Raw genomic sequence first — 18,911 nt, 5'->3', positions numbered from 1 at the left:
CATGCCTGTAATCTCAGCTACTCAGGAGGCTGAGGCAGGAGAATTGCTTGAACCCAGGAGGTGGAGGTTGTAGGAGCCAAGATTGCACCACTGCACTCCAGCTTGGGCAACAAGAATGAAATTCTGTCTCAAAAAAAAAAAAATCATTAACATCAAATTTTATCAAACATACAAATTTCATCAAACATACAAATAAAACATACTCTATAGAAAATTTCAAATAGACTATATTCTCCATTGAACATTTAATAAATTAAAGTATGACTTTAAAAAAGAAGAGACAAAATTCTAATGCAAGTATTTATTAAAATGCTGACCATTTAAACATCATCTGAATTATATGAAATACTTATTTACTTTTGTGAAATGTGTTAATGAGAATCTAGGAGTTTCTATGTAAGGCTGAGCATTTTCAACGTTCCCGGCCGAGATGAGAGAAGAATGCATTCTCTTACTGGTACTCAGGAAATATTAATACAATACACTTGGGTTCTAACTGCTGGTGTGTGGAGATGAGGCTAGCACCCATGACTGGCTGGGCTCTAGAAAACAAGCATGCAGTGCTCCTGTGTCACATGGGACCCAAGAGACAAAAGTCTGATCTAGGGTGAAGCTACATGCAGAGGGTGAAGAGGCAATAGGTTCATGGGTCTGGAGGAGCAAGGAAAGCCATGCAGATATTGCTTTGACCTTAAAATATTTGTTAAGTGAGGCAAAAAAGAAGCCAGGAGTCTTCTCATGTTCATTCCAGGTCAGCAATTTCCAAGATATTTGTATCAAGGTAATTGGTAGAAAATATAAATGTGTGCTGGCCCTGACTCAAGAATTAAACCATCAGAACATATACATATACAATTTGGAGGACAGGCAGTTATCAAACAGCCTATAAACTCAAGTGGAGCATCGCTCAACTGGTATCTGGCTTCAGCTGGTAAGGAATCATAAAAGATGTTCAAATGTTGATATTTGGTGAACGTATTTCACAAAGCTACCATTTCATAAGGACGATAAGGTTCACTATATCACAATACATGAACAAAATTTACAAATGAGATGACAGAACTATTTAAAATATATTTTAAAGGCATTTTTCACTAACTATAAAATCCAGTGAGATGAAAAGATAATTACACTACAGTTACTATTGAAAGACTTTTAGACTGTAGTTGAAGTTCAAAAGGTTAAGGATTTTACAAAGTGATAACATGAGACTTAACTATATATGAAGAATATTTGATTAGATACAGTAAATATTAGTGTGATTTTCTTCCTCTTGAAAACTAGCTTTACAAAGTAATAGCAACTCCAATTAAATTTTGACCTACTTTAATTCCTCATCAATGACACCATAAGCTAGTACACTCAAAGTAAACCAGTTACTCTGGGCCACCAAATTAGGCCATCCGTATGTTTCTAAAATAAGCAGGATACAATGGAGTAGCCTGTATTTAGTTACTAGCACAGTTTTGTGCAAACTTACAGATTTTAAAAACATTTTCTCTATTTTTCCAAAGTTCTGTTTCTTAGGACTTTGATTATTAAACATATCTGCCTTAGGGTTCCAAATAATAATGTCTCCTATGAGAACATGTGGGGTAAAACCATTCTCTAATTTGACGAGCTACATTCTAAGAGATTACTGCAAATCTGCCATGTTAGGACAGGGTTGAAAGCACTATCCGAAATCTGAGGGATGTTTAGAGTACTGACCCCAGACAACGGATTAAAAATTTTTTTTGGCCAGGAGCAGTGGCTCATGCCTATAATTCCAACACTTTGGCAGGTGAGGCAGGAGGATCATTTGAAGCCAGAAGTTCAAGGTCAGCCTGGGCAACAAACTGAGACCTCCCCTCCCCACCGCGCCATCTCTACAAAAAATAAAAGCATTTAGCCAGGAAAGGTAGTGCACACCTGTGGGACTAGCTGCTTGAGGCTGAAGCAGGATTGCCAGACCCCAAGAGTTGGAGGCTACAGTGAGCTATGATCTTGCCACTGCACTCCAGTGTGGGTGGACAGAAAAAAAATTTAATTTTTCAAGAGAAACATTGTGGGAAGGGAAAAAGTGTTCCATAATCTAGGATATATCCAAGAGCCTTTGCTCTCATAGCCAAATATATGAAAACAATTTTCCTTAAAGAAATACAGTCTATGAGCCAAGGCGACTTTGGCTAGATGATTGGTTAGCTTTTATTTGGCTCTAGAGGTTTCCATGGAAACAGCCTGAGACACACAAAAGGCAGCATTATCATCTTTATCCATGATGCCATCTGATAAAACTGCACATTGATTCATTCATGCTATTCAGAGCAGATGTATTACTTCTGATAAGGCTGGACAAAGGGAGGCATGGAGTTTTATCTGGTCACACTTTGAATTTCCTGTCTTCCTCTGTTTGAAACCTTAAATTAAAATCCTGATAAAAACTCCTCTGAACATTTCCCTCAGGAGCCTCTAGCTGAAGTAATGCTTCAATAATCAGGACAATGAAGAAACGTGAAGCCCCAAATGGAGCTCCACTGCCAAGTTCTTAAAATTATATGGCACCACGCTTCCTATAACTGAATAAATTGTCCTGAAGAGTATTTACAATTCCATTATATCAGATCTTAGCCAGGCAAGAAATGTCACCTTAAGTGTTTATTATATACAGCTGAACCAGGTGGCATCATCCATCTTTTTTCTTCCTCTTGATGTCTAGATACGTTGTGTGTTTAACATAGTAACGCACCCTCACAATTATCCAATCTTATTTCAGGTTAGTGCTTCTTGGAAAGGCTACAAAAGCAGCCATAGCTCAGAATTATGTAGCTGAAGTAAACAAAAATAAAAACCTCAACAACAAAATATAAACGAAACAAACAAGATAAAGAGGCATGTAACCTATAGCACCATACTTAAGACCACAGAGGGCAGGAGGTTTGATAGAGGTCTTAAGAGGAATACAGTTCTGGGTTTTCTCCTAGGATGAGATCCCAAATATAGAACCCATTTGTAGAGTCCAATACTTTTAAAAAGGGAAAGCCTGAGATATTCTATTATTAACAGAAATATCAAAATCCATGATTTGCCAAAAGACAAATGAATTGACACTATTCTTGTTCTAAAAGCATCAAAGATGTTATTCCTTAGAAACAAACTGCTCACTTTGGAAAATCAGTTGGGAAACCCTTGCTAACCTCAATGAACTACAGTGATGTCTCAGTAAGTTAAAAAAACATGATACACCACCAAGAAGGACCAATTTGCTCATGGAAAGTAGTTTACAAGTGAGCAGTTAGCTCCCTGATATCTGTAAGACCATGCAGACATGGGCTACACTGAAAAGATTCAACCTTGCACACATCATTATATGCTCCACATGGCAAAACATCTGAAAAACACCCAGATGTTTTCAAAACCTCTGTGCATTATGACATTGGTGTGGAAATCTAGATCTTAGCTTAATCCTTTCCAAAAGAAGGGAGTAAAAGTCTGGGGAAAGGTTTCCTTAGAGATAAGTGAAGATTCTGGTAATTTAAAGGTGTTGGGTTAAGAAGCTATAGAGCTAGAAACAATTTCAGATCTCACCTAATCCCTCATCTTATTGATGGAAAAACTGAAGTCCCAAGATAAGTATCAGATCTAACTAATGGAAGATCTGTGACCAGAAGAGAAACCATGGGACTCTTAGTTCAGTGCTTGTCCCATCATGTTTATCTGGGGCTCCTTTAAATCTTAGCATGCATAATTTAATCAAGCTCTAAGGAAAATGACTGAAAAGTATCAAATAGGAAAAATGCTGCCTTTTAAGGAAGATTATGGCAATTCATGTTCTGATGTGCTTAATATTAACAAAGGGAAAACGCCAGTCATCTTTTGGCAAAAATGTTACTTCTAAGCAACAGGTTCCTTTTCTGAGAGCTGATTTTGTAGGTACTGGGTTACAGCAGACTGTAGGTTACAGCTGACAGTATTCATATGCCCCATCTTTGTAGTTAGAGTTAGATTCTGCAGATACTATATCATCAGGCGGACTGAAATGACTGCTGCCTTGAGACTCTGTATCAATACTTTTGGTTTCTGACTGAAGGTGGACAGAAACCTGAACTGCTATCTCCTGGCCTTGTTCATTCAGAGAGCCATCATCTGAATCTCCTCCTGGTGAATTACTCCGTCCCATCTCTGGGTTAATGACATAGATGCCACCCTGAGCATTCAAGGCAGGTCTCTCTTTAATTCTTTCGCCCAGGTCATCAGGGTCATCCACTCGCACAGCCTCAAACATCTCCTCAACAAAGGCTCGACAGTTTAGAATAAGAGGTGGAAGAGGGACACTTCTTGCCAGTTCTTCAATATAACGAGCGAACTCCATGGTCTTAAATTGTGTGACTTTGGCAAGCTCCAGAGTTTTGGCTGAGGTAATGATGGGGATGCGCTTTGCAATCTCAAAAGCCTTCTGAAGTTTCTCAGCCCCTTCGGTTCTAAAGAACTCATTGATGGCCTTCTCAGTCTTGCGAAGATGGCTGCTCATCATGCACAGCCGTGTGACATTTAAGATGAGTGTGATTGTAAAGGCAATCAGGCAAACAATCATGTAATAGACACTCATGTCTCCCGAGGTGAAGATAACACGTAGGGTGACAGAGTAGGAGGCACGAATTGGAGAGGTGACGAAACAGGTATAGAGCCCACGGTCATCAAAGGCTACATTGGTGATGTTTAGGAAGTTATCAGAAACCAACCACTTTCCACCTGATAATCGAACAGGAATGAAAAAAAAAATTACAGCACAAAGAAGATTATTACTAACTATGCCAGCTGCCTTATCAATATTCCACTTCTTCATCAAGAACTTTAACTCAACTGATTTGTTAGATTCTACTGTTTGTTTATATCATTTAAAAAAAAAAAGGGCAGATTGTCATGCCCAGAGTCAGAATTTAATTAGCTTGGAACTTAAAAGAAATTCAAGATCTTCCTTCATGACGCTAATAATTGACATAGCTTTCTTTTCACTGCTAGACTTAAAAAGCCTTTCTGTGAAACAGGTATGTCTACATAATGCTAAACGACTCATCATAAACAAGCTTACAGTTTATACGTATGTGTCTGTCTACATCACAATTGCAACAATACATTTTCATATACTATGAGGGTATGTGAAATATAAAACAATGGTTTAAAATAATGGTATTTAAAATTTTTATGAGTAATTTTTATTTTCTTCTTTTAACTGTGTTTGCTCACTTTCCATAGTGAACTTATATAACAAGAAAAAATTATTTTAAAAAAACCTGGTAATTTAATGCATTTGTTCAATTAGCTGCCTAATCTGGCATGCCTTGCACATATCAATTTTTTTTTTGTTATTAAGAAACATTTGTTGACGGTGATATCTTGATTTTCCGGCAAGAGTAACTGAAGCACAAGCCAAAAAATACATCTCACAAGTCAGGGTAAATGAAAAGCTTGGCAAGAAGAATAAAGCTGCCCTTAAGATGCCTATGCTTCTTTCTATTTTCAACCTAAAACATACTGCCTCTCTTCTACACGTGAAGGTATTTTCATTCAGGGAACATGTATACAGAACTATACAAGGGTAAGAAAAGTAAAGCATATTGACTACCCATCTTGATTCAACATGCTTCAATAACTTGGTTCTGCCTGCACAATTCCTACTTCTGCGATATATTCCCAAAGCACTCTGTGCTTTAACTATGAAAGGCATTCAAAGATGGGATGGATGGGCTAACCTGCAGTGTAAGGATGCATTCCTAAATGCATTCATTAGAGGTGGTGTCCCAGGGGAGGTGAGCTGACTGCCTGTTAAGCATTACTTGAGTGCCCAATCTTCAAAATCTCTTTCATCCCTGAGATTCTATGGTTCTGGATTATTTTAATGGCACATAAACTAGTAAGCACTCTGGATTTTGTCCATTTTTATCATCATCAAAACTTATCTCAATCCTACAGCTATTAATATATTTAAGAGCCATCACTTCACTAATAGAAAAAGAGGAGGAAAACATGCAGTTGTGAATATAGCAATTATTCCATAAGCTTCTGTTCTATGAAAAAATGAATGAAATTCATGTTTCATTCCTTTCCTATGAAAAGGACACCATTTGAATTCAAGGTATGATGAACTGCCAAGACTCCATTCATCAACCATTGCACTACAACCACAATATAAACTCTCCAGCTCACTTGCTGATAATAGCTCAAGATTTATGAACCTTATACTAGACTGACATGCTCTTTAAACTCCTCTCACTTGAGATTCATAAAATTTAATACAATTTTCCAGAGCTGCTGCTGAAAGCATCAATGATAGATGTTACTGGTTTTCAAAGTAAAGGCAAAACAGAAAAATAAAACTGCCATTCCACTTGGCTGGTCTTGTCTTAACCTAAGCCTTTGTTTACACTGTCAGTTTACAGTGATAACACTGAATGAATAATTTAAATCTCAGAGGTGTTTTGTCAGGATGTCGTAGAGCCCAGAGAAGACAAAGGTCTGGTTCAGTGGGTCCAAATATGGAACCCCAAATCACGTTCAAAGTACACATTCCAGGTATCACTCTAGATATTCTAATTCAATAGTTCTGTATTTTAAACATGCTGATTAAAAATACTCTGCTCTTTCTAACAATTCAAACTCTTCAATCTCTTGGTGACTAGTCATCAGTCTATAGAAGATTAAAATATTTACTGCATATGTCTGAAGGAAATATCACCTGTCTCCTTTTGTATTTTCCACTCTAATATGAATAACCAAAATCCCTTTAAATTTCAAAAGGCTATGCTATCTTCCTAACACAAAAATTTCTGAAAGTGTAGCTTGTGGGGATCTTAGAATTTAATCTTCATCCCTTTGGCGATTATTTCATGGAGGTTTCTTTTCGAGGTCCTTTATAACTCAAGTACTCATCAAAAAAATCTTTATAATAGAACACTGGTTAGGGAAATAGTAGTCTAGATTAAGACAGATCTATGAATAGCAAAATTAAATAACAATCTGTCAAAAAGTAGACCTGGCACACATTACCACTATGTTTATGTGCTTTTTAAGACTGAAACAAAAAATGCAAAAAAAAAAAATTCCTCTTTTCAAGTAAAGTAAGGTATGGAATGGAAAAAAATGAGTTAATAGGGCTTACAAATTCCACAGTTCCCTTCTAATTCTCTGAGACTCGACATCAAAGTTTTATGCACAGATTGATACTGATTTTCAAAATTGTCCTGGATTTCCTCTAAAATTTATAGTAACTCATTTCAGAGTAATACTTTTTTTATTTACAACAAAATTTCTTAAGTCTAACTAAAACCTTTCTTGATGTATTCACACAGGGTTACCACACTGTACTACTGACACAGTAGCTGAGGTGAAGGGTGCTCCTAGAGTTGTGTAGTGCACCACCTGTACAGGTGTATGCAGCAGCCCTGATTTACTCTACCTTCAATGAAGAAGGAAAGCCACCGACTTGCAAAGAAAAATTTCAACTCATCAGGAGAGAAAATAGCCCATTGTCATCATGTGAACATCTTTTAAACTTATAACGATATTTTTTTTTGTTCTTCTGGTTAAATAATTATAATACTTTGCTTTTTCTGATAGGTATATCACTCCAGACCTTTCAAATGTTTTAAACTGTTCATCTTGGCACCTCATCTTTGATACTTCTTAAGTGTTAAAAAATAAGAAGACAGTAAACAGGAAATGAGTAATCTTGATTAATTACACCCTAACACAGTTACCTCTGCCTCGGCCATCCAGTTGCTGTCCTTTTGAATTGTGCCAATGAACATCTTCATAGTGACTGGCCGTGAGAAGACACTCAATTGAAACACTAGTTCCCTCTTTGGCTATGATGACATCATCATCTGAGTGCGAACTTGCTGAGAGTTCAAAGCTTGAGGGAAAGGATGCATTGTAAGAACTATGATTTGCTTCCAGTGAAACCATTTGGTTGAAGTCCACATCTTCCAAAACGAAAGCAGCTGGCACAATAATACTTGCCACTAAAGTGAATAAGCAAAAATGTAGCTTCATGGGAAAATGGCAGAAAATCTTGTTTAGATTTGGAGAACTCAAAAACTTTTACGCTACAAGAGCACAGTGGGTAATTTATTGCTTGGTAGAGAAATTTTTCAAACAAGTGGTAGATCCAGTTATATTTTCTAGTCTTCGAGATTAAAAGATGTGAGTGGAGAACAACCTATAAGAAAGCCAGATATAAAGTTTAACCAACAGAGACTCATAATGGGGTGAAACTCTGTATGTTCCAAAAATGAATAGATGTGAAATGAATTAGAATAATTGGTGCTGACATTGGGAGTAATTAGAGAATAGTACCTAAAAATCTCACAAAGAGACAGCAGAAAAAGCAATGAATTGGGAAATAACAGACCTAGATTTGGGTCCTAGCTTTGCTACTAACTAGCTGTACGACCTTGGCAAGTAACATTCTCCCTGGGCTTCTGTTTCCTCATCTGTCAAATGAGGGACTGGATGAGATAATCTCTAAGGACCCTTCCAGTTCTGAAATGCTATGATTCTATTTCATTCTGACAAATTTTATGCAACAGGGAGCCAATGAAGGCTAAAATATTTATCTTAATGATCTTTTATTTCAACCTGCACCATTACCATCTGTTGTTATATCAATAATGTAAATCAACTGGCATATCATAATCATAACCATGGAGTTCAAAATTTGAGTAATTCAAGTATAAAGATATGTTAGCTATAAATAATGCGGGGACACTTGAGGCTTTTTTTTTAATATTGGAAAGAAAACTGCCCTTATTGCATACACATAGAGTTATTGACTTCTAAAGCTATGGAACCTCCCTCATGGGCAAGAATGTTAGACAACAGAATTTTCCTTTAATAGTTTCTCTAATACCAAGAGACAAAGTACAGTATATTTAATAGTTTGTAAGAATACCAAATTTCTAGCTCAAACTCTGTGAACTAGCTAAGGGAGGAGCTGACAGCTTAAGTGTCTAGTTAGTAAAAATGTAAATATAAAACTACAGGGACAGATTGTTAAACAAATTTAAAAGAAGAGCAAATGAATAAAAGGCAAAATAACAATCCAGTCTAACAGTCTATGTATTTATGATCACCTTCCTGGTAATTTGATTCCCCCTTTAAGCTACCGACTTGCAAAGAAAAATTTCAACTTTTATTTCTATAAAATATGGGATGAAATACCTAGCTTTATGTCTTGTAAAGTCCCAAGATAATTAGTTTTGGAAATAACATTTACTCTCTTTTATACTTATATGAAGGTTGCTTGATCACAGAACATAAAAAGCAATGAATCACTGTATTTGGCCATTAAACACCTCAAAGTCTAAATTATAATACAGTGTGAATGTCATTTAATTTTCATTAGCCTTTGAAAGGATGGTTGAACGGTGATGAATACTTTTCCAAATCTTTAAAATTTAAGGATGGAGTATATAGAGAAAAATAAAAAACTTCAGACTTTGGCTATACATGACACACTAAACATGTTTATTTTCATATCCTCCTAAAACCCCACTAAAAGGACACTAAAGGAAAAGAAGACTTGGGCAGTGAGAGGGGATTTTGGAAGTAATATAATCTAATTGATTCAGTGGACAGTGATTTGCTTCTTACTATATGCTACAAGTTAGTAGGAGAATTTAGCTTAGAACACCATCTCTTTTTTAGGAGGGGTGATGGGCAGAAACAATGGAAATAACATTTACTGAATGACTGCCATAAGCCAAGCACTGTGCTAGGGGCTTGACATGTAAGCTTCCAAGTTATTTTTCATTACAAGATATACAGCAATTGGAGGACATAATTGTGTACAATAATAATAACTAGAGCTTATTCAGTGATAACAATTGCCAGACTCTATGTTTTATATATGCTACCTCATTCAGACTTGGCAATATCCTGTGAGAATAGACTCTGTTATTTTCCCATTTTAAAGATGAAGGTACTGAGGCAGTGAGATTAAGTCATTTATAAAAGTTGCAAGGCTGGTTAGAGACAGAGATTGTATTTGAATCCTATACTCTGAACCTCTCTACTGCCTGCTTAAGGCTCTGAGCCGGAGGCTTGCTTGCTCTTTGTAGTAAAACCAAACCAAAACCAAAAGCACCCCTATAACTCCAGTTTATTTTAATACCACCTCATTTCTTATCCTGCCATCTCCTTCCTTTCTACTCTTCCCCACCACTGAGTTTTAGGTTGGAGGGATACATTTTCATATATTCAACAGTATCTACTGAGCATCTACCATGTGCCAACCTACTGCCCTAGAGACATTGTCTCAGCCTCCACAAAGCTCAGTCTGGCAGATGATGGACACTAACTACATATATACAAAATATACTCAAGGGAAAATACAGATGCTACAGAAGGACCCAACATGGGGAGTTAACCTCATCATGGAAAGTCTCTGACAAAGTGAGGTGTGCAGCAGGACCTGAAGAATAAAGAGGAATAAAAATTGGAAGGAAAGCACTCCAGGTAGAGGGTCAGGGGACAGGGAAAAGCAGAGGGGTCACTAGTCAGGAGTTGTTCAGGCAATAGAGCTGAAATTGTGGTGAAGAGAAGCGGTGGCCAAAAATGCTGCACCTGATTCCTGATTCTGGAGGGGAACTAACTGGGCCAATGGTCAAACTCGAGATAGACTCCAGAAGCTGCAGTGGCTGAAGTGAGCGAGGGAGATATTTGTCCATGATGAAGAGGTCAAAGAACCGAGAGGCTCAAATGTGGGCAGATCACCTGGGGGTATGGTCACATCCCCCCAGGATCAAGGTAGCTTGTGTAGAAGAAACTGGAAAGAAAGGAAATGGACTCAGTTTTCCCGCTCTGAGATTCAGGAACTTCGGCAGAATGAACAGCCATCACAGGCGAGGGCTGCAGGGCAATCAGTGTCCTCACCAACACAAGGCTTGGCAAAGCATAACGGCCACATGGAATTCTGTCTTCCCACAAACTTCCTGGGTCTCCTATCAAGGCCTAGCTATTTCTCCCACATAAATTCAGAGTATAGCTGTATAAAGGATGGTTTTTCCCTCACCCCAGAGCCCTCCCCACCTACCTTACTCATCTGGTGCTGGTATATGCTGCTCTGTACTGCTAGGCAGTCTATCTCATCTCACCTACGAACCCCTTAAGAACAGGGACTATATTTTTTATTGCTATATGTCATAACTAGCACATGCTCAATAAATATTGATGGAGATTAGTTTAAATTTGATTCAATATGTGACAGATCTTTATAAATTGAATAATGTTATGCAACAGGGATTATAATTGTTCAAACTGATATAGAGTTACCTATTACAAATTCTCTGAGACAAAAACAGTCAATGCTAACAATCTTGAAAGGCCTTAAAAATACCTAATTAAAGGCATTCTTCTGACTCCCAACCACTGACATCTTCATTTACCATCCTGTCCTAGAGGATAATGGTAGCAATAAAAGATCACCAAGTCCAGAGTTTCCAAACCAGGTTGAATATCACAATAGCCAGGAGACTTTTTTAAAAACATAGATTCCCAGGTCCCACCCCAGAATGAGTGAGTAAGAAACTCTGTGTTTGCACCTTGGAATTTATGACTTTTAATTGGCTCCCTGGGTGTTTCTGAGGCACTGGGTTCATGTACTGCATCTAAGGGCCACTAATACGGTTCCTCATTTCCTCTACAACTGACCTGCTGAATGGTGCTCCAGGCTATTTGAACAACTTCCAACAAGAGAGATATAATCACTCACATCAATTCTAGATTTAGATTACTCTGGATCAGCATAATTGAACATCTCTCATAAAAGCAGGGTAGCAGAAAGGTTCAGAATATAGGATCCAAATACAATCTCTGACTCTAACCAGCCTTGCAACTTTTATAAATGATTTAGTCCCCTCATCTTTCATAAATGCCTCCTCAGTCCCCTCATCTTTCGTAAATGCCTCCTCAGTCCCCTCATCTTTAAAATGGGAAAAATAACAGCATCTATTCTCACAGGATTATTGCAAAGTCTGAATGAGGTAATATATATAAAACAAGGAGGCTGGCAATGGTAATCACTGAATAAGCTCTAATTATTATTGTCCATGGTTCTTTCAGATGTTGTACTAAAATTTACATTTGATAGTTACATCACTATAAAACACTCAGAATACCATGCAACCATTTAAAAATCTCGGGGGTTGGGGGAAAGGGGACACCATTATGCAATATTAATCTTAAGTTTAAAATTTCACACTTTTTTCTCATTGCAAATATTTTGCGATATTATGGAGCATACAGGCATTGTAAACTGAGCTTGGAAGCCAACCATGATGTGACATTGTGATGTGTCCTCAGTTTGTGGTAGAAAAGATTTGTTGTGATCTACTTACCCTACGGCTCCCCTCTTTGAGCTGTATCCCTATCTTCTAGGGCCCAGGAGGAAGGAAATCCATTGGCAGAGTAAGCTAATAGAATTCTTTTCTTGCAACTTGGAATTGAGACCCTTGAGCGTCAGGGTCATTTGAGGAAAAGGAAAGTGGGGGCTGAGGCAGTCAGGTTTGGGTCACATACCAGGAGAAGCTGTGAGAAAGGACAAGAAGGATGGGGAAAGGAGAGAATGGGAAGAGAGGAAGAGAAACAGGGGAAAGAGAGAGACTTACATGCTGCTTTGGTGCCTGATAGAATTCTACTTTCTGGTTCTCCTATTTTTTTTATTTTTATGAAACACCTTTATTAAATTTTACTCAAAATTAAAACCACGAAAGTGAAGATGAACGTGCAAACAACGTAATAAATGGGGAAATGGTTAGGTGGGAGAAAAAAGATTAAGTTCACAAAAAGTGATTGAACAGTATCTGTGGCTACCAGGCAGTCTTCATCAGAGGTATTCTCTTCCTTACACAGTGGAGTGTGGTAAGCAAACTGCCCATGTGGCCAAGATTTGCAGTTCTTGTTTCTACAGACACAGCCATTTGCCTCTAGTAGAAGTTTACAGAAACCCACCAGACAGGATCTAGGAAAGCACTATAAACTCCCTTAAACTGCTCCTAGGCCAAAGGTGGCAGAAGTAGCCTGGTACACTGATGTTGTGCCACAAGAGAAAGAGGTTGCACAATAGCCTTACACATCCAGTTAATACTGGGCACTTCTTACTATGCATCGACTGCATTGACTATGACCATTCTGCTCATTCTAGACTAATGACTTTAAAACAACAGCTAAATCAAGGACCTATCGTGAAGATGAAGTACGGTAGGTGCAAGAGTTGCTGAGGAGAATTAGGACACTGCGCTAGAACCTCAAGAATTTATAAACTAGCTTGAAAGACAGGGCAGAAACAGCTAACTATATCTAAGACAATGTGATTGAAATGTAATTGTGCTGTGAATGCAAAAGAGAAAAGATTAATTTTTTTTTTTTTTTAATTTAAGACAGAGTCTTGCTCTGTTGGCCAGGCCGGAGTGTAGTGGCACGATCCTGGCTCACTGCAAACCCCGTCTCCCGGGCTCAAGCAATTCTCCTGCCTCACCCTCTCGAGAAGCTGGGATTACAGGCCTGTGCTACCACACCCAGCTAATTTTTGCATTTTTAGTAGAGACGGGGTTTTACCATGTTTGCCAGGCTGGTTGGGCGGATTACCTGAGGTCAGGAGAAAAGATGAATTTCTAAGTTTTAGGAATGCATTTCACTTGCATGTTTGGGACTTTCTATACTATTAGGCCTGCATACTTTTTACATATAGTACTTTATACTACAGTTTTTTTACTTTCATTTCCAATTCTTTAATTTTTCCTCACATGTAGATCCTCATATGTAGAATTGTTCACTAAATCAGTTAAATGGGCTGAGGTCATTAAGGCAGGTAGATTAGATGCCACGGGAGACACAAGAGCACATGCATTTGTATTTGGGAAAAAAAAATATATATATATATACACACACACACACACACATATATATTGCCTGCTAGTCTTAATGCAGCAGCTGACATTTGAAACCCAAGAATAGATTTCAAAAAGGAAAACCAAAGTGTCACCTTCTTGTTATCAGTTAAAAAGTGCTACACTATGTTTGTGGATGAAGTTACTTGGTAAAATTTTATATTACCTTTCTTCAGCATTAATAAATAAAGATGCGGGGAACTAGGGGAGGGACAGAGGCGGGGTGAGGAGTTGGGGAGGGATAACATGGGGAGAAATGTCAGATACAGGTGATGGGGAGGAAAGCAGCAAACCACATTGCCATGTATGTACCTATGCAACAATCCTGCATGTTCTTCACATGTACCCCAAAACCTAAAACGCAGTAACATATAAAATAAATACATAAATAAAGATGTACCAGATAAGACTCAAGTTTAATCCAACTCCTTTTTCATCTTTTAGGTATACAAAATATAAACTTGGCTAGGATCATAAAGAATCAGAAACATAGATGATTTTACCCCAGGAAACCATGCTGAATATTGTCTATAGTTTTTTAAAAAGAGAGAGAAAAAGAGCCTATAGCTGTCACCCCTAACAGATTGTCTTGTTGCTGTTCCTGCCAACTTCTGAGGGAAGAAATATTTCCATTCTGTTCCAGTTTTCAACATAAGTAAATAAGGAAGTAATATGGCTGATTTCCGTTCTGGTGACTCAATATTAAGTTGGCTGAGGAAACTGCTGTTTGCAGAAATAGTTCTGGGAACAAGCAAAGTAGGGAAACACACTGATGCCCAGGTGGTATTTTTTTTAAACCTCCAATTATATTGGGATATTAGTGCTTCATTCTCCATAATCAAATGTGTTCTAGGCTGCATTTACAGCTCATCTACTCTTCTCTGCCTGCACTGTCACAATTGGAAAATAGACCAGTTCCTACACCAGGCACACAAATTGACAAAGCAGCATTCTGAATTGGCAAAGGGGAGAAAAAGCAAACGAAGTGCAGATTGTTAGCACTACCCTATCCTTTGCAAAGAACAAACACAAAGTTGTTCTGCCTAGACTCAAGCATTATTATAGGGATCTATAACATAAAAAATGTTAGTGATATTCAAATAGAAATCACTATTTTGAGGTCCACTTAATGTTTCTAATTAAAGTAGCCTTTATACTCCTAGTAGTATCTTGGAGCCATCACATACCTCATAACTAGCATTTGGTCAGTCTGAACTGAAACTTCAACATATTTTCTGGCACCCAGAGAAACATCTTCTGTATTTATTGGAGCTTTGCTTTAAACCCAGATTATTTCAGTTATACCTACAACTTAACCCTTTTTGCCACAGGTATTTGCTAAATAGCTACTGGATGCAAATGACAAAAACGTCAATCAAACAGGCTTAGATTTATCTATCCACACCATTTTTTTCTCCCTCTGTAGACTAAAATATCCTTCACTGTTTGAAACTCAGTATAATTAAAACAGAACTCCTCTCACCCTCAGATCTGCTTGTTTAGCATATGTATAGCTTGGATAATAGCCAGACAATTATTCCAGTTTTGCAGTATCAAAACAGGAAGTATCAAAACAGTATCAAATCATGGCTCAGTGGTTAGGAGAATGGGCTCTACAGTTAAAGTGTCTGATTCTACCCCTTAGTGAAGCCATAGGCTTGCAAGGCCTTAGTTTTCACATCTATTAAATAACAATAATATTAACATAACTGCCTCAGGGTAGTTGTGAGGATATGATGAACTAATGTGGGTAAATTATAAATATATGCTATTGTTATTATTCTACCTCCTACATGTTTTTCAGATAAGACCTACTGTCCCTCTCCTCTGTCATATCCTTTTATCTCACCTCTGTATACCACACTATCCTTTCAATTGCAGAATGGATCTCCTTAACTCAAGTCTTACCTCTATGATCTAACCAAACACCGTGACACTCAGAATTGGTCCTAAACACAAATCTGAGCAATTCAGGGTAATTTTACAATCTACTGGTGATTTCTCACTGCCCATGAGATAACCTTAAAATTCCAATCTGGCATCTATAATTCTCCAAGATTAGATTCAGGCAGCAGAACAGAAAGGCATGAGAAGCCCAGTAGTGCACCTAAGCATAATAATTGCTTGTAGGAGGAATGAATAGATTTAAACATTAAGTCTGGTCTTTAGCTGTACCTCTCACAGATTAGCTATGATGTGCTCCAGTGGTTTTAGTTTCCTCACCTAGAGGTTGATTATCATTATCATTCCATTCTTTGCTTAGATCCTATAATCTACCCAGCTTTCCTGCCACAGCTCAAAGCTTCAACTATGCTTGTTTTATTCTCCATTCTCTCTAAGTAACATTTCACCTTAAAATTCTGGTTCTAGTTGTTCCTTTAGCTTAAAAATCTTTCTGCCCCTTCCCATCAATATCTTTCTAGGGAAAACTGTATCCTCTTTATAATATTTAACTTTAATTTCATCTTATTAGGAAGCCCTTTCACATCTACCCTCTTGACAGATGAGTTTTTTTTTTTTCCTGTCAGTCCCCTAACATGTTGAGAGTATGCTATTGTAAGACTTATCAGTTTTCCTCTTAGCAGTTAGTTATCCATTCAAAAGACTGTAAGCTTATGAATGAGAGTCTAAAAACCTCTGTCCTTAGCATGGGGCCAATGCCTGTGGCAAGTGCTCAAAAGTTTGAGTTCAGACACTCATCAACATGGTAATCAGAAAGGTGTCTGCTGCAAACTTATTAACTTTCCAGAGCTTCAGGCTCTGGAAACTGTTGAAGAAGAGATGTGAAGATAAGGAAAGACACCTCTCTTGAGTTTTAGTAGCAGAACACTCTAGAGAATTTGACTAGTTTTCTCCCTTTGTAATTTTTTAGACCATTTATATCAAATTCATTGGTGGTGCTTGTTAAAGATGCAGATTTCTTGGCCCCACAGACTTACTGAATTGGAATCTCCAGGGCATGCCTGGGCATCTGCTTTTTTTTTTTGAGAGGAAGTCTCATTCTGTCACCCAGGCTGGAGTGCAGTGGTGAGATCTTGGCTCACTGCAACCTCTGCCTCCCGGGTTCAAGCAATTCTCTGCTTCAGTTTCCTGAGTAGCTGGGATTACATGCACCCACCACCACGCCTGGTTAATTTTTGTATTTTTTTTAGAGACAAGGTTTCACCATGTTGGCCAGGCTGGTTTTGAATTCCTGACCTTGTGATCCACCCACCTCAGCCTTCCAAAGTGCTAGGATTACAGGTGTGAGCCACTGCACCCCACTGGCATCTGCATTTTTAATGTGCATATATATTTACTGATTTACAAATCAAACTCATATTTCTTTTACTGTCATGACAATACTGTAATTCAGTAATTCTCGAAGTGTTGTACAGGAACTCCTGGATGTCCTTGAGACTTTTTCAAAATAATTTACATAATATTAGAACATACATCTTTTTCACTTGGCATTCTTACACAACATGGTGCAATTTTCTAGAGGTTGCATGATGATTGGTATTGTAAGATAATGAAGGTAGAAGTTATGAAAATCTAGCTGTCTTTTATTTAGCTAGACATTAAAGAGATTTGTAAAAATGTAAAACAGTGCCATTCTCAATAATTTTTTGTTTTGGAAAATATCCTTTATAGAAATGCTATTTGTTAACATATAATAAGTTTATTTTAAAATGAACAACTTTTTTGAAAGTTGTTTTCTAAAATAGTAAATGCTGATAGCTGTTACATATATAAACAAAACTCTTTGAAGTTCTCAATAAATTTTAAAAGCATAAAAAAATTCTAAGATCAGAAAGTTTGAGAACTGCTGCTATAATTATCAGCACCATTGAAAAAATAAGAGGTTTCTCAAGATTCCATAGTTTAGCCTTGAATTCTATGCATTTTCCATTACAACAGAAAATCAGAGGAAATGATCCATTTTATATTTAAACGGGTTTTTATTTGTTTTTCGGAATTTTAACAAGCTTCCAGTGATACTGATGAACCTAAATTTAGAGAACCATTGTCAAAAGCAAAGGAAAACATCTGAAGAGTTTTAGAAGTGACAATTACTCTATCTGGACATTAAGATGATAATTCCAAGGGCATTAAACAAAGTTGGAAAACGTCAGTTCTTAAAAGGCTAAGTCCCTTCACTTCTCTGGGATTCCATTTTTCTAATCTGCACAATAAGATTGATTTTAATGTTTTCCTAGCTCTGTCAGTCTGGATTGCATGCATTTTCACTGGTCAAGGGCAACAGAAGAGCTGCATGTTTCTGATGAGGGCCCAGGAGTAATCTTAAAAGTCATAAATAAGATCATGTCATCCATCTGCTTAAAAACCTTCAATAGCTTTCCACTGGGTTCCAAATAAAAATCGAACTCTATCCTTGCTCATAAACCTTACAAGATTTGGTGCTCAAGTCCCTGACATCATCTCTCTCCATTCTCACCTCGTTCCTTTGGCTCTAGCCAGTGGTCTTTTGTCTTTTCCTTGACTTTGCTAAGTTTGTTCCCACTATATGGCCCTTGCACGCACTATTCTCTCTGCCTGAAATGCTTTACTCCAGATTTTCATACGGCTTATTACTCTCCCACTTCCATATTACCCATTAAATTTCTTTACAGCACTTACTACCACCTTACACAATCCTGTTTGTTGACTTGTTTATAGTCTGCTGTGCGCACTAGAACGTCAGCTGCTTGACAGCAGGGTCCTTCTGTTGGTTCACTGATGTGTCTCTGGACCCCAGGGCAGTGCCTGGCAGGTAAGTGGCTCTCAGCAAGTGTTCGATGACTGAACTCCCGCACTCAGGCCAGACTTCGCCTCTTGCACTCCCGACCCCGAGCCACAGGCTACCACTCACTCCTCGGCGCTCCTAGTAGCCCCCTTTTAAGGACCCCAACCAAGCCGTCACTTACCTGACCACCGTCGAACTCCTTCCGGCCCCAGCGGCCTCCTAACCCGGAAGTTTTCTCGGACAGACGGGCCCGCCTCTGA

The 18,911-nt window shown here is 38.0% G+C and overlaps 1 protein-coding gene across 2 annotated transcripts; it reads right to left on the bottom strand.

Annotated features, from left to right (window-relative positions):
* Window positions 1-1,059: 1,059 nt before the first annotated feature.
* Window positions 1,060-18,881, bottom strand: MFAP3 (microfibril associated protein 3). Of its 2 annotated transcripts, XM_012457598.2 has the most exons (3): window positions 18,833-18,881; window positions 7,737-8,197; window positions 1,060-4,731 (listed from the first exon to the last, which is right to left on the bottom strand). In XM_012457598.2, exons 2-3 carry the CDS (start codon window positions 8,029-8,031, stop codon window positions 3,938-3,940), a joined length of 1,089 nt encoding a protein of 362 aa, XP_012313021.2. In that variant the 5' UTR covers window positions 8,032-8,197; window positions 18,833-18,881; the 3' UTR covers window positions 1,060-3,937. The 2 variants fall into 2 exon arrangements, with proteins under 2 accessions (XP_012313021.2, XP_064222613.1); XM_064366543.1 differs by lacking the exons at window positions 7,737-8,197; window positions 18,833-18,881 and adding an exon at window positions 7,436-7,503.
* Between the last annotated feature and the right edge of the window lie 30 nt (window positions 18,882-18,911).

Source organism: Aotus nancymaae, unplaced genomic scaffold, assembly GCF_030222135.1.
Source record: "Aotus nancymaae isolate 86718 unplaced genomic scaffold, 86718_ANA_hifiasm-v0.15.2.pri h1tg000064l_1, whole genome shotgun sequence".
In the NCBI taxonomy this organism is placed as follows: domain Eukaryota; kingdom Metazoa; phylum Chordata; class Mammalia; order Primates; family Aotidae; genus Aotus; species Aotus nancymaae.
This window is presented reverse-complemented; position numbering and strand designations above follow the sequence as displayed.

Bases quoted from the DNA above. Each gene is read 5' to 3' on its own strand.
- MFAP3 (XM_012457598.2), bottom strand. From the start codon at position 8,031: ATGAAGCTACATTTTTGCTTATTCACTTTAGTGGCAAGTATTATTGTG. The intron at 4,732-7,736 runs GTAACTGTGTTA...TTCGATTATCAG, and splicing joins ACTGGATGGCCGAGGCAGAG to GTGGAAAGTGGTTGGTTTCT.